General features: G+C 40.5%; 1 protein-coding gene across 10 annotated transcripts in view; it reads left to right on the forward strand.

Annotated features, from left to right (window-relative positions):
* LOC118808454 (R3H domain-containing protein 1-like) overlaps positions 1 to 9792 on the forward strand; it is a 53806-nt gene extending 44014 nt beyond the window's left edge. For 6 of the 10 annotated variants that reach the window (XM_036571193.1, XM_036571211.1, XM_036571166.1 and 3 more), the window contains 8 exons: positions 330 to 481; positions 719 to 870; positions 2573 to 2676; positions 5027 to 5199; positions 5635 to 5770; positions 6646 to 6743; positions 7074 to 7158; positions 8366 to 9792. In XM_036571193.1, the coding sequence (XP_036427086.1) occupies positions 330 to 481; positions 719 to 870; positions 2573 to 2676; positions 5027 to 5199; positions 5635 to 5770; positions 6646 to 6743; positions 7074 to 7158; positions 8366 to 8685 (1220 nt within the window). In that variant the 3' untranslated portion in view covers positions 8686 to 9792. The remainder of the gene's footprint in view (positions 1 to 329; positions 482 to 718; positions 871 to 2572; positions 2677 to 5026; positions 5200 to 5634; positions 5771 to 6645; positions 6744 to 7073; positions 7159 to 8365) is intronic. The other 4 variants (XM_036571141.1, XM_036571175.1, XM_036571149.1 and 1 more) reach the window with 2 other exon arrangements.
* Positions 9793 to 18806: the final 9014 nt, after the last annotated feature.

The following is an 18806-nucleotide window of genomic DNA, read 5'->3' on the forward strand; positions in this document are numbered from 1 at the left end:
GTTATGCTGCCTAGCTGTAATATTAGCACATTTATTAGTCTTGTTTCTCAGCAGGCTGCTACAGGTAAGGATGCCAATTACCTTCTGAAAGCGTCCCATTCAAAGTTGATTATTTGCCAGTGTTTTTGTCTGTGGATGCCCATATTTTGTAAGATTTATGGCAAATGTGAGGCAGGAAATTGTAGCCGTGCTACCAATACATGCACTTCTGGGTGCACACATGAAAAGCTGTGGAGTGGTTTGAATATATAGGAAGGCTGTTTTTGGTAACCTGGTAAATCGCTTACTATTACATTTTTTTTTTGCATTCATTTTTTGTGTTTCTTTAGGTTACCAAACTGTGATGCCAAATCAACAGCCGAGCTACCAGAGCATGGTCCAGCAGCCGCAGAGTCAAACCCTGGTGAGCGGCCAACATAGCAATATGGGAAATCAAATGCAAGGCATGATGGTCCAGTATCCTTCAATGCCATCTTATCAGGTGAGCCCTCATCTCTATTCTCTCCAAATTAACCGCTGTTTTAAGTGGGACTGGGTGATATGGCCAACAATCTTGTTGCAGTTCATTTTTCCGTATCTTTTGATGTCATTTATTCTTGATAATTATTATTAATACTTAGTTTTACAGCTTCAGAGCCTTGAAGAAAAACTGAAAATAGCTCACCAGCTAGCTTTCCTAAAAGTGTGTACTGGGAATGAATTGTCTACCTCTTTCCAGGTATCCATGCCTCAAGGATCCCAGGGCGTGCCCCAGCAGACATATCAGCAGCCAATCATTATCCCCAACCAGTCCAGCCATGGGCCCATGCCTGCGTCCAGCATTCAGGTCTACTACAGTGTTATACCACCCAGTCAGCAGAACACCATGAGGTATGACTGAACTGTTGACATCTGAATGAATCAGAATTTTCACATATTTGCATAGTCATGAAAGATTAAACAAATGACTAATACGTTTTTAGATATTTTTAAAATGCTAATTGGCTTCTCATAACATTAGACGCTCTCATATTTACAAACTATAACATATCCGAACTCCATATTCCCAACAGAGCCGAGTAAATACCCTACGTCTTGAGTTTTGATCAGAGTTTCTTAACAAAGAAGGAAGCATAGAAAGACTACTGCAGCCAGCTAAAAGCTACTGTATACTGGCTGTGCTGGCAGGGGGTCTCTGGCAACAGTTAGCAGATGGTACAGAGCACATCTTTAGCACAAAAGAGATGATAAACAACAATCTCAGGTTCATTTTACTCATATATTTTATTAAATGAGAGGAAAAAAGCTTTTATCAGGTTTGGTATTATATAACTAATTCTTCTCAAACTCATGAACTGTACAAGCTAAGGTAATAGGTTAAATAGATGTGTCTAGGCTAGTAGCATTAGCTGAGGTGAAAACAGACGGTTAGTATTCTTCTGACATCTTTTATGTGGGTAATAATTTTCGTAAAATAATGTAATTTCTAGTACTTTTTGGATGGTTTTTATGTGACTTTGTCATGTGATTTGTGTAAAACCGTCTTGTTATTTTTAATGTTCGTGCACTAAGGTAGATTTTGTGTGACAAACATTTGCATTGTTCTTGCTTAAATTATTTAAAAGGAATAGTGACAAATTTTACACATTTCTTGGTGTAAATTTCAAGCCACATATCATGGATCTGATATGGATTTTTCCTCTAATATAGTACAATATTAGTAAAATGCTGAGTGGCACATTGAGATAGTTTTCAAACACTGACTTTGTCGTGTTATATAGCCATGCTTGTCTTAAAGTTTTTATTCGAAGGGGTCAGGCTGGGACTGTGCGGGATTGAGCTGCACCACGCTAGAAGGAGGAGGTCACTTTTTGCTCGTTCTTCTGCACTCTCGAGGGGCCTTGACTTTAGTAGGCCGCGTTGGCAGTGATTTATACGGCCAGATACCCATCCAGTCTTAATATAACACAGCTGGTCCCGCAAGGAGAGCGCTCTCGCACTCTCGCTCGCTTTCGCTCCTGCTCCGTCTCTCGCTCTCTCTACACCACCACCACCACCATCCTTCATAAGATTCAGCCTGTGGACAGGGCTTATTCCTCAGGGTGCACGGTGTCTCTAGCAGCTGCCTCTGCGCTTCGGCTGCCGCATCACTCTCCGGGCTGCTTACATCCTTATTAGTCCAGTACGGAGGAAGCATGAAGGAGAGCGGAGAAAAACGGGAACAGCGCCTTGGAAAATTGGTCACAGCGACAGATGATAAATGCCTACGGTGCCGCGTCTTATTCCACCGTCGTGAAAATTACATTGGCAGTGATTTTTTTTTTTTTCTCTCTTATTTGTAGGGAGGCATATCCCCACAGGTTTGCAGCGGGTATATTTAAACTAGCACCAGCGCACTGCGCTGCGTCAATCCCGTGTGTACTTAGTGCCCTATATTAGTAATTTCCTTCCAATTTCCAAGCAATCAGCTGAATTTGTGCTGTATTAAGTCAACTGTAGGCACAATTTTGTGGGGTATTTTTTGGTGGGCAAGACTGTGCATCAAAACTGTGTGTGTGTGTGTGTGTGTGCATGTATGTGTGTGTATCCACAGCTCCTCTGTGGGATTCCTCCCCCCTCCAGGCACGGAGCAGATGTCGTTTCCTCGCACCTCCTCCCCCTGCAACTCCCAACAGATTCCTACCCAGCAGTGCTCAGGTACTTAAGCCCAGAATGACCTACAACTCGCTCGGTCAACAGCCTCAGTCATCTTATTTTTATGCATTTTATTCAGAATTAGTTTAAGCAACATTTGTAGTAACTGTAACTAATGAATATTTCATACCTCAGAATCTACATTTTAAATCGGAGTTAACGGGGCACCATCTGTAAAGGGTTCCTGCTGTTTAGTGACCGTTTCCGTTAAAAATACATAGTCTGTGATTCCTGATTAAAATAATTTTTATTGAACCATTGTATGAACAAACTGTTTATAGCCTCCATTTCATATTTATTGTTTCCTTTCACTGCATAGTGTCGAAATTCCAAAAGATCACAAGGTTATCTGCTTCCACCCCACCCGGCGTCGGCCACATTTCATTACACCTTTATCCCAAATTCTACAACATAATCTGCAATAGCAGAAAGCTTGGTGTGCATGAAAAAAAAAAACACCATTTCTCTTTAGGTTACCTTTTCAAATCAATATCCTCTTTATCCCTCCACCCCCATTTCATTGCTCTCCCCTTTTCTTCCTAATCCTTGCCTCGGCACTGCGCGGCGCACACAATGCGACCCTCCAACCTTCCTCGCTAAACACAAGAGCACCTCGCTCCGAACCTGCGAAATTAGATGGTGGGCCTCCACAAAAGGAAGGTGGCACCTTGAGAGATGACTACCCACTCGGCTCGGCTCGCCAATCGGCCGATTCAGTGGGGATCCCGCTCAAAGCGAGGCCATCACCATATAATTTAGTGACAACAAAAGGTAGGTAGTCGGGCAGCAGTGTAAAAGAAACCCGGCTTGTCAACCTCTGTGAAGGGGGGAAAAAAAAAACCCTACCCCCCCTTCCCGTTTCAATTCCGCATCAGGCTTAAAGGTGCTAATTGAAATTACATTCTCCAGCCCTAACGATCCAATTATCGAACAGATATGGGGTGGTAATTAAAAAGTAATTCCTTCGCTGCTTTGTTCCAAGTTATGGCCGTCTTCACAAAAAAAAAAAAGTAAAAAAATAAAAAAAATTTAAAAAGAGCCTTCGTGGGGCCTCTGATTCTAATTTGGCGTGCCGCTTTATGTGCCGTTAACGTGAATTGCTTTCTCGCTGCAAGCCCCCATGAACGTTCGCTAACCGTCTCTCCATCGCACTCCTCTTCTCCTGCCCTTAATAACTAATTAAAAGTGGAGACGGGGGAAAAAAACCTGTCTTTTCAAGCACTGGAATTAGATTCCCACTGCCCGTTTTAGTGGCCGCAATGGTTTCATTTCATGGAAGGATTAACAAGTACCCTTTTAAACCCCTGTTGTGGCAAATCCTAAATATTTCAACATCCTTTTTTTTCCCGGGTCTTTCTTGATCTAATGCTGCCAGCGGTCCTTTTGAAAGTAGATCATAATGAGCTTGTCTGGTCATCGTCTAGTTGCTTTACTCTTCTAGTTTATCCTCACAAAAGTATTCTTCATGTAATTAGAGTTCAATTTAGATTATGTAGCTTAAGGAGTTCCTTATCTGAGGTTTCTTGGCAAATGAGTTGCGCAGTGTTTGCTTTGGAATCGTAATCTATTCGGCAGTTAGCCTTTCAGCTAGCGAAAAGCACAAGGAAGGCCAACTTCATGTGAAGTGAAATTAATAGCAGCGTTAATAAAATCATCCAAAGCAAACGTGGGATTAGTGGGCTTTAACCTTGTTTTGATCTCAACCTGAAGAGGATATTAAATAGGTTATTTGCAAAAAGAGTAATTACCCAGAGAAAAGAGTCTTCAGAGCCTCTCTTAAATGAGGTCAAGGCTTGGCTCTGAAAAGTCTGCAACCTTGTAAGTAGCCAGATAGAGCTCTTTGGATGCCTTGTGTGAAGCTGTTTGACAGAATTTAAGCCCAGATCTGCAACACTGTGTGTGTCCAGGCTTGGGCAACACATGCTCTTAACCAGAATAAGCAGACAACACTACATCCCAAGCAGTTAGGCAGAATGTGCAATAGGACAGTGATGAGTGATGGGAAGGCCTCAGTTCCATCCTAGCAGTGTGGGTAATTCCTTGTTAAAGAAAATAACTCCATAGATTTGAACTCGCTTGTCCTCGGTACATGCTCCTAATTCCCCATGATGGACTAGTAATATTGTGGTTCCGTTTTATGATGCTTGTAATGGTTTGGCTGCTATGTATCAAAATGAGGTTTATTGATAGAATTGTTCCAACATGCACTCTCATTTCAGCAGTTCTTGCATATTCCATACTGTCATCATCTCCATCAGTGTATCTTTGCCATACAAGGTGAATCACTACACTTCTTTCCTCTCTCTCTCTTCTAAATTGAGCGTGCCACCGTGTATGTGTGTTTTGTGTGCAGGCGTACCTCCCCCACCCCCTGGTGGCGGTATGGTGATGATGCAGCTCACGTTACCTCCAACCCAGCAGCCACGGCCACACTCACCTCCACAGTGGAAACACAACAAGTACCACAGTCTGGACCACCAACGCAGCCAGAAGTCCACAGAGCTCTGCAGCCTGGACACCTCACAGGTAAAGCTTGCCCAAACAAACAAGATCAGTGGACAGATAGAAATCAGGGATCATGAATTTTTATTTTTATGGCTGCTTCTGACTTCTTAACAGCCAAATTGACAGATGGCTGTTTTTATTTATTTTATTTTTTTTGGATTGTTTTGTTTTGTTTTAAATCCTGTAGCTTATACTGTGTGGGCTAAATGAACACAAAACACAGCATTTCCTATACGCTTTATACTAATAACAAAGTATGCCTTTTATTAACTTTTATAATATTATTTTAAGGATACTATTGTTTATATGAATAATGTTCTTTTAAATAACATAACGTTATTTGCTCCAAACTATATCTATGTAAATACATAAATCAATAAAGTGCTGTTCAGTGCGAGCACAGAAGGTGCAAATTGCATGCAGTTATGCTAGGCTCACTCTGTTGTGGTCCCACAGAGCAGTCCCCAGTTGGGCAGCCCATCCACCTCCCCTGCGCAGTCACCCACACCCTCCCACCTGAAGAACGTCCGTCCTGGCCTCACTTCTGTTCCCATCATGCCTCAGTTCTCTAGATCCTTTGTCCCGGGGCAAGGTGAGTCCTACTTCTCATAAAATTGAGTTTTTTCTCGCCATAGAGTTAACCCTTAAGGGTATACCTCCCCCACCCCATGTACATATATTATCAAAAAATATTTGTAATCTAAGATTGCATCTTGCTTTTAATCATCATTGACATAACTGCGTTATGCATGTATGTTCCTGTTGGCAGCAGTAAAATCCTTTTATTAATTTCAGAGTGCTGAATCAAAGATTTCTGTTACTGTTTTCTATCACTATATAAAGTATCTACAGGGCTTCCTTTCTTGTGAGATGCACTTCACATCTTTTTTCATGATTGCTAAGAGCTTGTTATAGTTTTGTTTCATCACATTAACAATTAAGCACATTGGATGTGTGATTTCTATTCCTATTCATGTGTTTTCTTATTCAGAAAGGCAGTGTCTGATACAAAGTAAACAAAAATCTCAGAATTTTTAGCTGTTAGATCACATTCGTACATATCAAAATAAACACAACAGCAGCATTCAGAAGTGACATTATTAACTGAACAGAGCAGATAAAATGCTAAAATTAGCCACTTTTTTGCCTCCGCCTTAAAGGATAAAGGCATCCTGTAAATAAGACTCTTTATATCGTATCATCGCTGTCCAAAAGACACAAGTGCCACCAAAACGTAACAGAAGAAGCCAAAAACATTGCTTTTAATGCAAGTTCATGTAAAAGGATTTTATTCCAAGTAATTTTGGAGTATTGCTATTGGTCCATTTATGAAATTTTGACATAATTTTAAGGACAGCTGTGTTGGAAAATAAAAAATCTGAGAGACAAGAAAACAGCTTTAGCATGATCTCAAATGATGACAAAATGATGTTTCCTGATGTGCTGACCCTCTGCTGTCTTTATCAGGTGATGCACGGTACCCCCTCCTTGGTCAGCCTCTCCAGTACAGCCCGCAGGTCCGTCCTCCTTTGCTCCACGCGCCCCCTATGATCTCCAATCACCAGGTGAGCCTCACTGAATGGCTATGCCAGGCATCTTTTAGCAGCACCAGCAGTATTAAACACAGCTAAACATCAGTGTTTCTCGCTCAGTTCCATCAGATGATCCTGACATGTAGCTCAGCCACTACTTTAAAGGAAGTTCCTTTAAAACACAGTGACAGTAAAGCAGCCACCAAGCAAACCAACTTCTAAATGTCCTTGCTTGGCCCTCTAGCCACTATAAATCATTACAGCCAACATTGTGGCTTTGAGTTCCAAGGACAGATGGAGAGGCGTTGAGAGCCTGTCTTTATATGTACTCTTTTTTTTTTCCCCCTTTTTTCTTTCGCCCAGGGCCCAGTGGGGATACGGCATGTTGGTCGAGGCAGAAAGCCGCCCAGGAAAGCGCTGTCTACAGATCTCAGTGTAGGTGAAGCAGGTAATGGTAGTGGGGGCCGATGCTGCTCCTTAGCAAGGCAGACTCAGGAAAAGAGGCGAGAGCTGTGGTTCTAGCCCAAATACGAGCCTCTGTCTGTCCAGCCTGTTTCACCTCCCAAAGCTCTAAAACTGAGCAAAAAGAGAGAAAAGTATAATAATAATAAAAATAATAATACTATTAGTGAGGTATATTTGGTATACTTACAGACTGTGTGGTATCCATGTATTTACTATGTATTTCTTAAGTACACTATATTATGTATGTACAATATCTGTTTTAAATGTTTATGCGAGATTAGGCCTGAACCCTAGGCTAGAAAAGGGTTCTCGGTAATGCTTTATTTTAAGGTCAGCTTCTTAAGGCTTACTTAAGTATTAGCAAGCAATTAATAGTTCCCTAAACATATAATTGGTAATGTGGTATAAATGTATGTATTTGAGATGTTAATAAGGTCTTTTGTAAGTTAGTTTCTTGACTAATGAGTTAAATGCTGATTGTAATCTTTCAGTTGTATTATGTGTTCTGCTTAACTGAACATGCAAACATAGTCATAACACATGTATGAGTACACCATGTGTGTTCATTGTACATTCAGATAATTATTACCTTGCTTACCAATTGTATGTTTATATTTTCTTGGCCATTATTATTGCTTGCTAATACTTAAGTTGTTAAGAAGCAGATCTTAAAATAAAGTGTTACTGTGTTTTCAATGGTGGTTCACCACAGCCATTGCAATTTAATACAAAATTACAATGAATCCATGTTTATGAAACTGACAATTAGTGTACACCTTGAAGGTCTACACTAAGGGTGAAAATCTCTCACCTCCCAGTGATTCAAATTGATTAATCCTTTAGGAAACTATTCAGAATCACTTGTAAAAATACACAGAGTACATTAATGTGACGGTTAACGCAGTGATGGAATACCAGTATTTTATGTTATTTTTTATTTGAAAATAGCTCGAGGATTTGAAAATAAGATTTTTTTACAAATATTTTGACCAAAGGAAAGATTAAAATGATTGAAAATGATTAAATCAGTACTAAGTATTAAATATTGTTTTAGGATTCTAACTTTCCAGAATCAGTGCTGTTAAATCAGCACCATCAGATGCATTTTTAAAATTTCAGGTATACATGCAGTTTTGTGAAAACATTGCTGGTTAGTGTGTAATAGTGTTGAATTGCCTTCTGTCCTCCAGTGAGTGGCCGTGTTCTGGAAGTGACGGACCTGCCGGTGGGCATCAGCCGGGCAGAGGCCGACCTCCTGCTGAGGGATCTGAGCCGAGCGGGCGCTGTGGTGACCTGGCTGCCGGAGCGCCGGGCCGACGGCGACCGCTCCGAGCCGCTCCCCTCTGACCCCGCCTCCGCCTACACCGTCCTGGCTACTTTCCCCTCCAGGCAGGCGGCGCAGGGGGCCCTCCTCTGCCACAGCTTCGCCCTCGGCCCGGCCCCCTTCAGACTCACCCCCAGCAAGAGACACTGCGAGCAGCCCAGCCTGGAGAGGGCCAGCTCCCAATGAGATTCTTCAGTCTATCTGCCCCCTTCCAAACAAAATACGCCCAACCCTACTGCGCCCCAACACCAGCACCCCTCCCTCCTCATCCTCCCTCACCTCTTTTTTTCCATCATTTTCCTCTTTCTGCTCCTCTCTGCCAAAAACAGAGCACACGTTTCCTCGCCTCCAGTCCCCAAATTTGGTCTTTGTCACCTTCTAGGCATTTTGGGGGGCGAAAGAACAGACATGAACTTGAAACTAGAGACATGAAGTTTCACATACATATGCTTTTGGATAATTGACTGGAACATATCAAAGGGGCAGCCTGTACTGTTTTTTTTTTGTTGTTTTTCCCCTCTTTTTTAATTTTTATTTACCTTTTTTGTTTTTCCTTTTTTATATTTGTAAAATCTGGTCTAAAATTATAGTCTCAACTTTCTTTCCCTCACCCATCCAAGGCACACACTTCCTCCCTGTCCATAGCAGCCATTTGCCCCCCAGTGTGGTCAAATCATGGGGTCATGGGGTACACAATGGGTCTCATGTTGTGCCTTCGATCAGAGGTTGGCTTCGCTTTTCTCCGAAAAAGAAAATCGAAGACACCTCAGTGTCTCCTGTAAAAATGAAGACCCGCGCATTTTGTTTTGTAAATAATTTATATAGTAGCTAAATAATTCAATTGATTCCCTTCCCTCTGTGAAAGTTGGGAACAGGCACAGGTGAGAGCAAGATTTTCTTTTCTTTTTTTTTGTCGTTTTTAACTTAAGACGTCGCCAAAAAACCCACCTCATTCACTGCTCCCACCCTTACATATTTTAATACTCCTCAGTTGGAACAATCCTGTTCACCCTTCTTCCTCCACTTCTCTTCCCTCCTCATACATGGAAAACCATGTCAGATCTTTTGATTTTCAAAGTCTTTTAAAAATAAAAAAAAAATTATATGCCTACTGGGTCACTGGAAAAAACACAGTTTGCACATTTATACAAGTCTATATATATAAATATATTTTTTTTCCTTTTTTTTCTCAAAGAAAAATGTGTGGATTCTGAAAGGCTGTTCAATGTTTACTGGTGCAAGTCATTTTTATTTCAGTTTGAAAACCAATAAATGTTTACACCAAATGACGTACTTTTCCAACAGTGACATCTCTGTGCCATAAAAAATGTTTTTAACCTGCCCAAGATTTGCTGCTCTCCATCTTTGCTAACAGCGAGCTGTTGTCTCCCTGTGTCTATTAGAACATATTCATCAACAAAACAGGCTGTCGACTTTGTTAAAATGAGTGCCTGGTCCTGTACTCTTCACCCTGCCCCTATCTGACGCTCTACTGGGTGCTATTCATCTCAATTTTCCCTTTTATTGGCCCATTTGTCTGCTACATTAACCTCCCTCCAACCTCATCTCTGCAAAATGGCCTACAGTTCGTCTAGATTTTTCTTTCTCCTCTCCCCCCCTCCTTGTTTTTTCCCCTCCTTCGCCCCTCCTTTCCCTAATAGCGTCAAAGCAATTTAGTGAAGGGGAGAGAAATCTTTTTCACGTTTTCACATCAAGCCTGAGGGAATTCATGTGGCTGGAACACTTCTCTAAAGAGGAAGCCTTCGTCTGTTCCAGCGCGGGAGCGGTAAGCGGCTCCTTTGCGGCGCCGTTGACCAGATTATTAACGGGCAATTAAGCCAGACATCTGGACAACCCTGACACCTCTGAGCCACCCAGAAGATGGATAAGCCGTTTGATTAAGTGTACATTTACGTCAGTCTTATTAAGCATATTCCTTGCTTTCATTCACCCAGGTTAGGAAAAGTTAGACGGCTCACGTGTGCCACTGACCTTAGTATACTGTATTTAAACAATTTACACCATTAACACGAATATACTTATTAGCCTAGACTGTTTTACTTTCTTTCCTTATCTGGAGCTTGATTGCTTCTTTAGTTTTGCGATGGAGCTTCAAGGCTAAAGTAAAATACACTAAATTGAAACTTCACGGCTGTTTTTGGCTATGCGACATACTTTGGTCCATGTTTGCAGGTAACAGAATATCATACAGTGTCAGAAACCACATAAGCAAGTCTATTTGAGGTTAGTTAAAGGCGGTATAGAATGCATTTATTCAGCATTTTACATTGTTCTCCGATGTCTACATAGAAATCCTGTGACTTTGGACGGGGCAAAAAGTGCCTTGATGCGTTTTTACACTCCCATTTACAATTTCATATTTTGGCCCTAGAATGAAACCAGCTGTTTTTCCTTTTTTTGGTGCGCTCATGAATAATCTGACGAGCTCCACTCCGATTGGCTGGTCAGAGCAAGGCGCCGCCATGGCTCTCAATGGCTGTGTAAATAAGCTAGGCCATCATACTATTTACTTAGCCATGCTAGTTACTTGGAGCTAGTAGCTAACAGTATCTGTTCTAGCCACTTGCTTTTGATCTCGACAACACAAAGTAAATTAAAGTCGGTCGATCACTGTGAAACTTTTAATGACCGGCTGCTTTCAAGCGTGGCTGCTACTGAGCTGCTTACAGGTCACGTTTGGGGTTGTGATGCTAATAAAGCTCCATCTCTTCAGTGTCAAATGCTAAACGAAGCTGCAAAATATTGTCCAGGGTTTGAGAAACTGTCTGGAGTGTACGACAGCGTTTTAGAGCCACTGTTAAAAAAAAATTGAAAATAGTAAACTTTGGGAATAAAGTCATAATGTTTTGAGAATAATGTTCAAGTTGTAATATTTTGAGAATAAAGATGTAATATTTTGAAAAAAAAAGTCGTAGAATTATGGAAACAGGAAAAGTCGCAATATTGTAGCCAAAGGGTTTGCAAAAGGAAGGAGTTGGTAGAGTTATACTTTCGTATCGATTACTCCCATAAAGAAATACTCCCTGTCTCTCCTGCACATCAGCACCAGCCTGTTATTAATATATGAAACGGCTGAGCAAAAAACTGTTTATTTAGAATAAAGAGCCAGACGGACTCGGAGGAAACGGTCTGTCTGTTTTGTTGAAGGAGAACTTGCAGGCAGGGTCGTCTACAATGCTATCAGTGATTACATCTCTGTGCCATTTGAAGAGAGCATGAAGTTTCACAGACAATGAGAATAATGATCAAAATGATTCACCCTGAAGGAGTGGAACTCTGGAGTTCAGCGTCTTTGTCCTCGCCAGTACAGCAGCCAAGACCCCAATGCATTATGGCAGCCCCCTACAATTAGCCCACTTTATCTTTAAAATATCACATATTTATTCTTGTAACTTCACAACTTTATTCTCGAAATATTCTAAAAATACGACTTTAATCTTGAAATATTGCAATTTTATTCTCAAAGACTTTTTTTAACAGTAGCCGTAAAAACGCCGCCGTAGGAGTGCTGATGTTAGCTTCCTATTCACCAGTCGGTTTTGCGAATCTTCCGTTCCACCTTAAATGTTGTCGCAGTTACATCCTGACGCCTGTAAAGCTCTAGCGTTTAAGGTGCAATGGAACATTTGATTAAGAAGCTGGTGAATCAGAAGCCAACATCAGCTTCAAAGATAAACATGAGCCATGCTGACGGTTCAGACCCTTGGAAATGATATGAAAAGTGCAGACATCCCCTTCACAGCCTGAAACGGTACAATTTCTGCACATAGTCTACCATTTTCGTTGCTGTTACTCTGCTGCTGTTTCCTGCTGGGCTGGAAGGTGGCCCGTGTATCTAAATTTTGGGGCAAGGCGAGGCAAGTTTATCTATGTAGCACCTTTCATACACTGTGGTCATTAAAAGTGCTTTAAAAAAGGGAAAATACAAAAATAATTCAAATAAAAATTTTAAAAGGAACATCGTAAAGGAGAATGGAAATTACAACATGATTAAAACAATAGATTTTAACAGAGAAGACAACCATTAAAATTTTAATTCAGATAATAGCATGTAAACTTACAGGAGAGAAGTACGGTAGAGCTAACAGTGTTTAAACTGAGCTGAAAGTTGCTGCCAGGAAGAGCATAGTAGCTTAACGCTGCTTCTCCATGTTTAGTCTTCACCTTCTGCAGAACTGACTAGTTCCTGGAGATTCGAGAGTTCTGCTCTGCTCATATTCCTGCAACATATCACATAAATATGCTGGACCTGCACCACTAAGCCATTTATAGACCAGTAATGGTATCTTAAAGTCTATTCTGTAAAAGGCTGGTAGTCAGTGTAAGGATTTGAGAATGGGGGGGTGATGTGTTCCCTTCTTTTACTCCCAGTGAGACTCTGGCAGCTACATTTTGAATCATCTGAAGTCTGATTGTCTGTTTTGGGAGTCCAGTTAGGAGACCATTACAGTGATCAATCCTGCTTAAAATAAAGGTGTGGAGTTTGTCCAGGTCTGGTTTAGTCAGAAAATCTTAGGTCTTGTTGATGTTCTTAAGGTGATAAAGAGCTGATTTAGTAACTGCTTTGACACGGCTGCTAAAACTAAGATCAGAGTCCATTAGTACAAGGTTATTTGCCCATTATTTAGATTTTAGGCTTTTCAATTAAGATAGGCAGCTAATCTGTGCCCCTCACTGCTGTTCTTGAAAACAGGTGTGTAAATATCAGTGAGTCTAGAATTAATGAGTCAAGACTGTTACATAGCAGTTTAGGATTTTGGAATTGGCCCATTTTACCACTCTCGTTTGCAAATGCATAATTTGTATTTGAAGGAGAAGACAGTTGTGTTTGAGGTTCAACAGCATGTCAGTTCCATGTACTGAGCTCTCCTTGTTCAACTATGCCAGTGTAAATACAGTTGTATTCTCCCTTTAATAACTGCACACACTTTGAGGCTAACTAGCAGATTGGATGATGTTAATTGGATAGCATAAGGCTTCATTAGCTCTGTAGCTTCTCAAAATGAAGGAAGACATCGGACACCAAATGTTTTCCTGATCGACCTTTTTGGGGTTAGGTGGTAATTGTGTATATTTGAGTTCAAACTTGCTTTAAGTGCTTAAAAAACAGTCTATTTATTTTCATTTAAAACACGTAATGACGTATTAGTGACAATGACACGGATAAAATATGCAAATCACCTGGAGGGGGTGGGGGGGGGGGGGTAGTATTTCAAGATAAGCGTACTTTCAAGTCTGTCCAATAGGAATATCCTCAGTATTGAGCTTGTTAACTGGCTAACTCAGAAATCCTGCTCCATGAAATACAGAGCATCCCTAACAGTTGTGTAGAAGTTCAGTAGCACAAAGGAAATTTTAGAAAAACAGTACATTTGAAAACATTTTATTACTTAAAAATGCATCCACAACATTTACAGTGCTGACGTATGTCTGAGAATGAAGAAAGTATGCATATAGGCTCATTTAAGTACATTAAAACAAGAATTCTGGAAACCAGGTTTTCATGAATCAAAACCAGGGAACTCTACTCACTGGCTGCTAAATCAGCAGGTTTTAGTGTCAGATGAGGAGGCAGTGATGAAGGCTGCACATTCACATGAGCTGAGGCTAAAGAGCGTTTCTGGTGCCCCTTGAGGTGCTGAGGAGGACTCATCGTCTTGCAAACTGATCTTAACATTTTTCTGTAACATTACTTACAGTATGACATCACAGAATGTATATTAGCTAATACAGTAACCCTTTCCTCAGAGCCAGTGTAATTCTGCCTGTTAATACTTTCTCCATTAAGCCGTTTGGTCTTCCACAGAGTTTAATCTGAAACCTTTCCAGCTTCATGAATGAAATAACACCGCCCTCCTCCAGTTGATCAGGATAGCATATATCTGCGTTATGTTTTCCTCAGCAACAGCATTTGCTTTCGATCAGCTTGTCAATTCTGATTAATTTACTGCCGCCAACGTTCTCACTGCAGATTTGTTCTGAGGAGTTTTGTTGGAGTTTTTCTTTCACTTTGTAGAGAAAGTAGAGATGGTTGCTAAGCGTGTCAGTCATCATTCTGCAAATGACTTGGTTCCAAAATTCAAAGTCAAACATTGATGTGAAATGGTTCACTGTAGAGATTTTTATTTTACAGTGGTGGTGATAGGAACCAGGGCGCACCATGTCTACAACACAAAAATGGCCTTTTAAGTTATATATATAAGGTTGATAATGGTAAAATAGGGGTGAATCTGAAATACCTTTTTTAGGTAGTTTTGAATCATCATCCTGCATGTACCTCTCCGTCATAAAAGTAAAACTATTATAAAGCAATGTCTCAGGCATCAGGCAGCGTATTCATAACCATTTCATGTAAAATAAATGAATATAAAGTAAAAGTGCTGTGATGTAGCTTCAGATGTCTGGTTCCTTTCACCACCACTGTGAACAATTCTGACTGTAAGTTTCTCTAGATTAGTGCATTTTACCACAAACCACTTAGTTTACATTCTTAATAATTTAATTGTGCAGAAATGTTTATAATATACTACAAGCAACTTACACAACTGACTGGATTTCCTCTATTCAAGCATGACGCATGTGCTTGATCATACGCTCTTTCAAGAAAACCGTACTATTTAGTCTGTATAGAGAAAGGCAGCAAAATATTATGAGTAACAATTATGAAAGTATTACATATATATATATATATATATATATATGTATGTATATATATATATATTCATTCTAAGGCAGTGTCTAAGTTGCTTAAATGGATGAGCTGCCCCTGTTTCATACCGCTGTACAAGTTTTCTGTCAGCTGGAACTGAGAGCAAGAAAATAGGGCTTCCACTTTGCGGTCACTGACAATGAAATGAGAGGATTTTCATTGCTGTTCTGTAATCAGCCACAATATGTAGCTTCTGTAATTACAGAAAGGCTGGAGAGAAACAAACGGAGAAAACAAGTTTTTTTTCCTGAAAAAGGACCATTGTAAACCATTAGGATTAAAACTTAATGTTTCTGCTTTTTAATGAGAATTGGCTTAATAGTTTCCAAAAGATACCACTAGTTTCCTGTAGAACACCTTTAGATCCCATTAGGAAGCCATCAAATGCATTCAGAATCAGGTTTTGATCACCTGTTAAACCATTAGGATCCTTTACACTGTGATATCAACCCATTAAAAAAGACAAAATACATTGCGAAACTATCAGGAACCAACAGAAACACTAAATGGTTTCTATGAGTTTCTCAGCAGGGCTGTGATTATATAGAAACCAACACACTGACGTATGTCCACCTGTTCACGTCGGAGTTATAAGGAGTTTTGCTGCCCATGCTGCTTTTTAAATGAAGTGCAATACAAGTCAGCCAGTCAGAACAGAGGTCGTTTACATATATCAGTCTTAACTCTAAAGCAGTGACTGTTATTCCTGCTCTTGCCGACCCACAGCACTGCCCGGTTTAATCACTCCCTGTCCCCACACACCCCACACAGCTAATAAAGGGCTCCATAATCAGTGGATGAGCTTGATGAGTTTTCTAGACAGGCAGTGCTGTGGGCCACCAGGAGCAGGATTTATAAACACTGCGCTAAAGGATATATTAGTTATATATTTATATAATATAATGTATAATTTAGTTATTATATTCTGCACTGTTGGGATGCTGGAGCCAGTATCTAAATTGCTATGTAGTGCACTATGTAGGGAGGAAGGAGCCATTTGAGATACAGCCCCAGTGTGGGAAGAAGGGCTTTGTTAGCTTGGTGCTAAATAAGACTGGAAATCGCTGGTGGAGTTGTCATTGTGGTGGTAATTTGGTAACCAAAAAGTAGTTATAAAGTGAAGGATTTTGCAACAGTGTTGTGTTTTCACAAAAAAAAAAAAAATTAAGTTCATGAAATGACCGCAACCACATGACCTCCTCATTCAACAGTCATGGTTGCCTGGCAGCAACACCACACTCTAAAGGAACTACATTTATTGGCAGAATACTTGTCTCGATTATTATTAATAATAAATTATTTACAGAAAAATTGCGTATTTTGTCATATTTTATGTTATTTGCCATTTCATAAAAGCAATAAGCCACTCAAGGCTGTGCGTTCCCCACACAGCCTTGAGTGGCTTATGGCTTTGTTGTCAATGCTGACAATATTAAAATATCAACTAATATTTCTGTTGTCAGTTTTTCGCTTGCATCTTTAAAGTTCAACCTACAAAGAGGTAACAACCTGAAAAGGGCAGCAGTTCACTTATGGTGTCGTATGTGAGCAGAAAGCGAAAGAAAAAGAACAGTTATGGCTGAAAGTTAAGTTGTTTTTTGAAATGAAGCATAAAGTCAGCACCTACAACAGATGCAAGTCTAAGCTTTCCTCAGAAGCACATTATCTTCCATCACCAGAGAAGAAAACAGCAGAGCGGTCAGGAAAGCCAAAGTCATTACAGGAAAGTCTGTTCACTCAATGGCCATCTTGGTAATGCCGCCGGGCAGTTATTTCCAGTCATAGAAGGCCAGGCTCCTATCTCTTTGAATGGGGACGGACCTATAAAACCAAAACTAAAAGCCATATGCATGAAAGTACTGATAATAACGGACAAAAACAGCATAAATAGCATTTTCCAAAATAGTACACAAGAACGTGTCATTTCAGTCTTTTCCCCATTTGCGGCTTAAACAGAAAGCCGGTTGGCTTATTTTATTGAAGGGTGTGACCTTCCTCATAAACAGATGCCATGTTGAGCATTTCAAGCTTTCCCTTTCATATTTCAACCAGTGGCCGGTCTCCTCCTTTATAATTTTTCTAGTACAGCCTGGTCCCAAATGGCGCCCTGAGCCTGCGGACCACCTTTTGTGATGTCAACAACGTGCAGAACTGTTGAACCATTTAAAATGGGATGGAGAGTTCTATTTAACCGCCATGTACCACAAGGCTTTGCCCTCCATGCCAGTGTTCTGAAACCGAACTCCTTCCTGAACACATGCAGTTCACGCTGAGTGATTTGTCAGAATAAGCTAACGTTCCTCTTACAAACATCACTAAAGCTCATCATGTTGCATCAGTAACATTAGTTGCTGGAATGTCCTGAGCCATATCAGTATCTGTTCTTCAAGGGTTCTTTAGCAATGGAAATGGTTCTATTTAGAACCATGGGTTCTACAGCCATTGCATGCTTAAATGGTTCGTTGCGTGGTGAAGTGGTTCTTCAGATTGATGGAGAATGTGTTGCACATGGTTCTATATAGCACTAAAAAGGGTTCTTTGTTGTTACGACGTCAAGCTTGTAGCCATAGAAGAACCCTTTTTGGTGCAATGAACCATTGAAGCATGCAAATTGTTCTGTATAGAACTCATGGTAGAGCCATTGTTTCCTAAAGAACCCTTGAAGAACCATCTTTTTGGAGTGTAATAGTGAACTACACACAACTGCTTAATTAGCATAAAATAGAACACCACCTATAAATACAGTTTTCAGATGGAACAAACTTGTTTACACTAGTACATTAAAAATTATGGTTCTTTAGTAAAGACTGGTTCTGTATAGAATGGTTCTATATAGAACCATGAACACTCAAAGAACACTTTGCATGATTAAAGGGCTCTTTGCATTGTAAAAGGGTCCTTCCATTGTTACAAGTGTGACATTGTAACAATAGCAGAACCCTTTTTGGTGCTGTAAAGAACGCTTCTCAGAAAGATTCTATATAGAACCATATGCAGCATGTTCTCCATCAATCTGAAGGAACATTTCACCATGCAAAGAACCCTTTAATAATGCAAATGGTTCTTTGAGTGTGTCTGTATAGAACCATTGCCATTACTAAAGAAACATTACTTGAAGGACCATCATTTTTAAGAGGGTATATACTCTGATCAGACATAACATTATGACCACCTCCTTGTTTCTACACTCACTGTCCATTTTATCAGCTCCACTTACTATATAGGTGCACCTTGTAGTTCTACAATTACAGACTGTAGTCCATCCGTTTTAAACACCTCAGTGTCACTGATGGACTGAGAATAGTCCACCAACCAAAAACATCCAGCCAACAGCGTCCTGTGGGCAGCATCCTGTGACCACTGATGAAGGACTAGAGGATGACCAACACAAACTGTGCAGCAGCAGATGAGCTATCGTCTATGACTTTACATCTACAAGGTGGACTGACAAGGTAGGAGTGTCTAATAGAGTGGACAGTGAGTGGCACAGTGTTTAAATACTCCAGCAGCACTGCTGTGTCTGATCCACTCAGACCAGCACAACACACACTAACACACCACCACCACGTCAGTGTCA

Source organism: Colossoma macropomum, unplaced genomic scaffold (assembly GCF_904425465.1).
Source record: "Colossoma macropomum unplaced genomic scaffold, Colossoma_macropomum, whole genome shotgun sequence".
Classification (NCBI taxonomy): domain Eukaryota; kingdom Metazoa; phylum Chordata; class Actinopteri; order Characiformes; family Serrasalmidae; genus Colossoma; species Colossoma macropomum.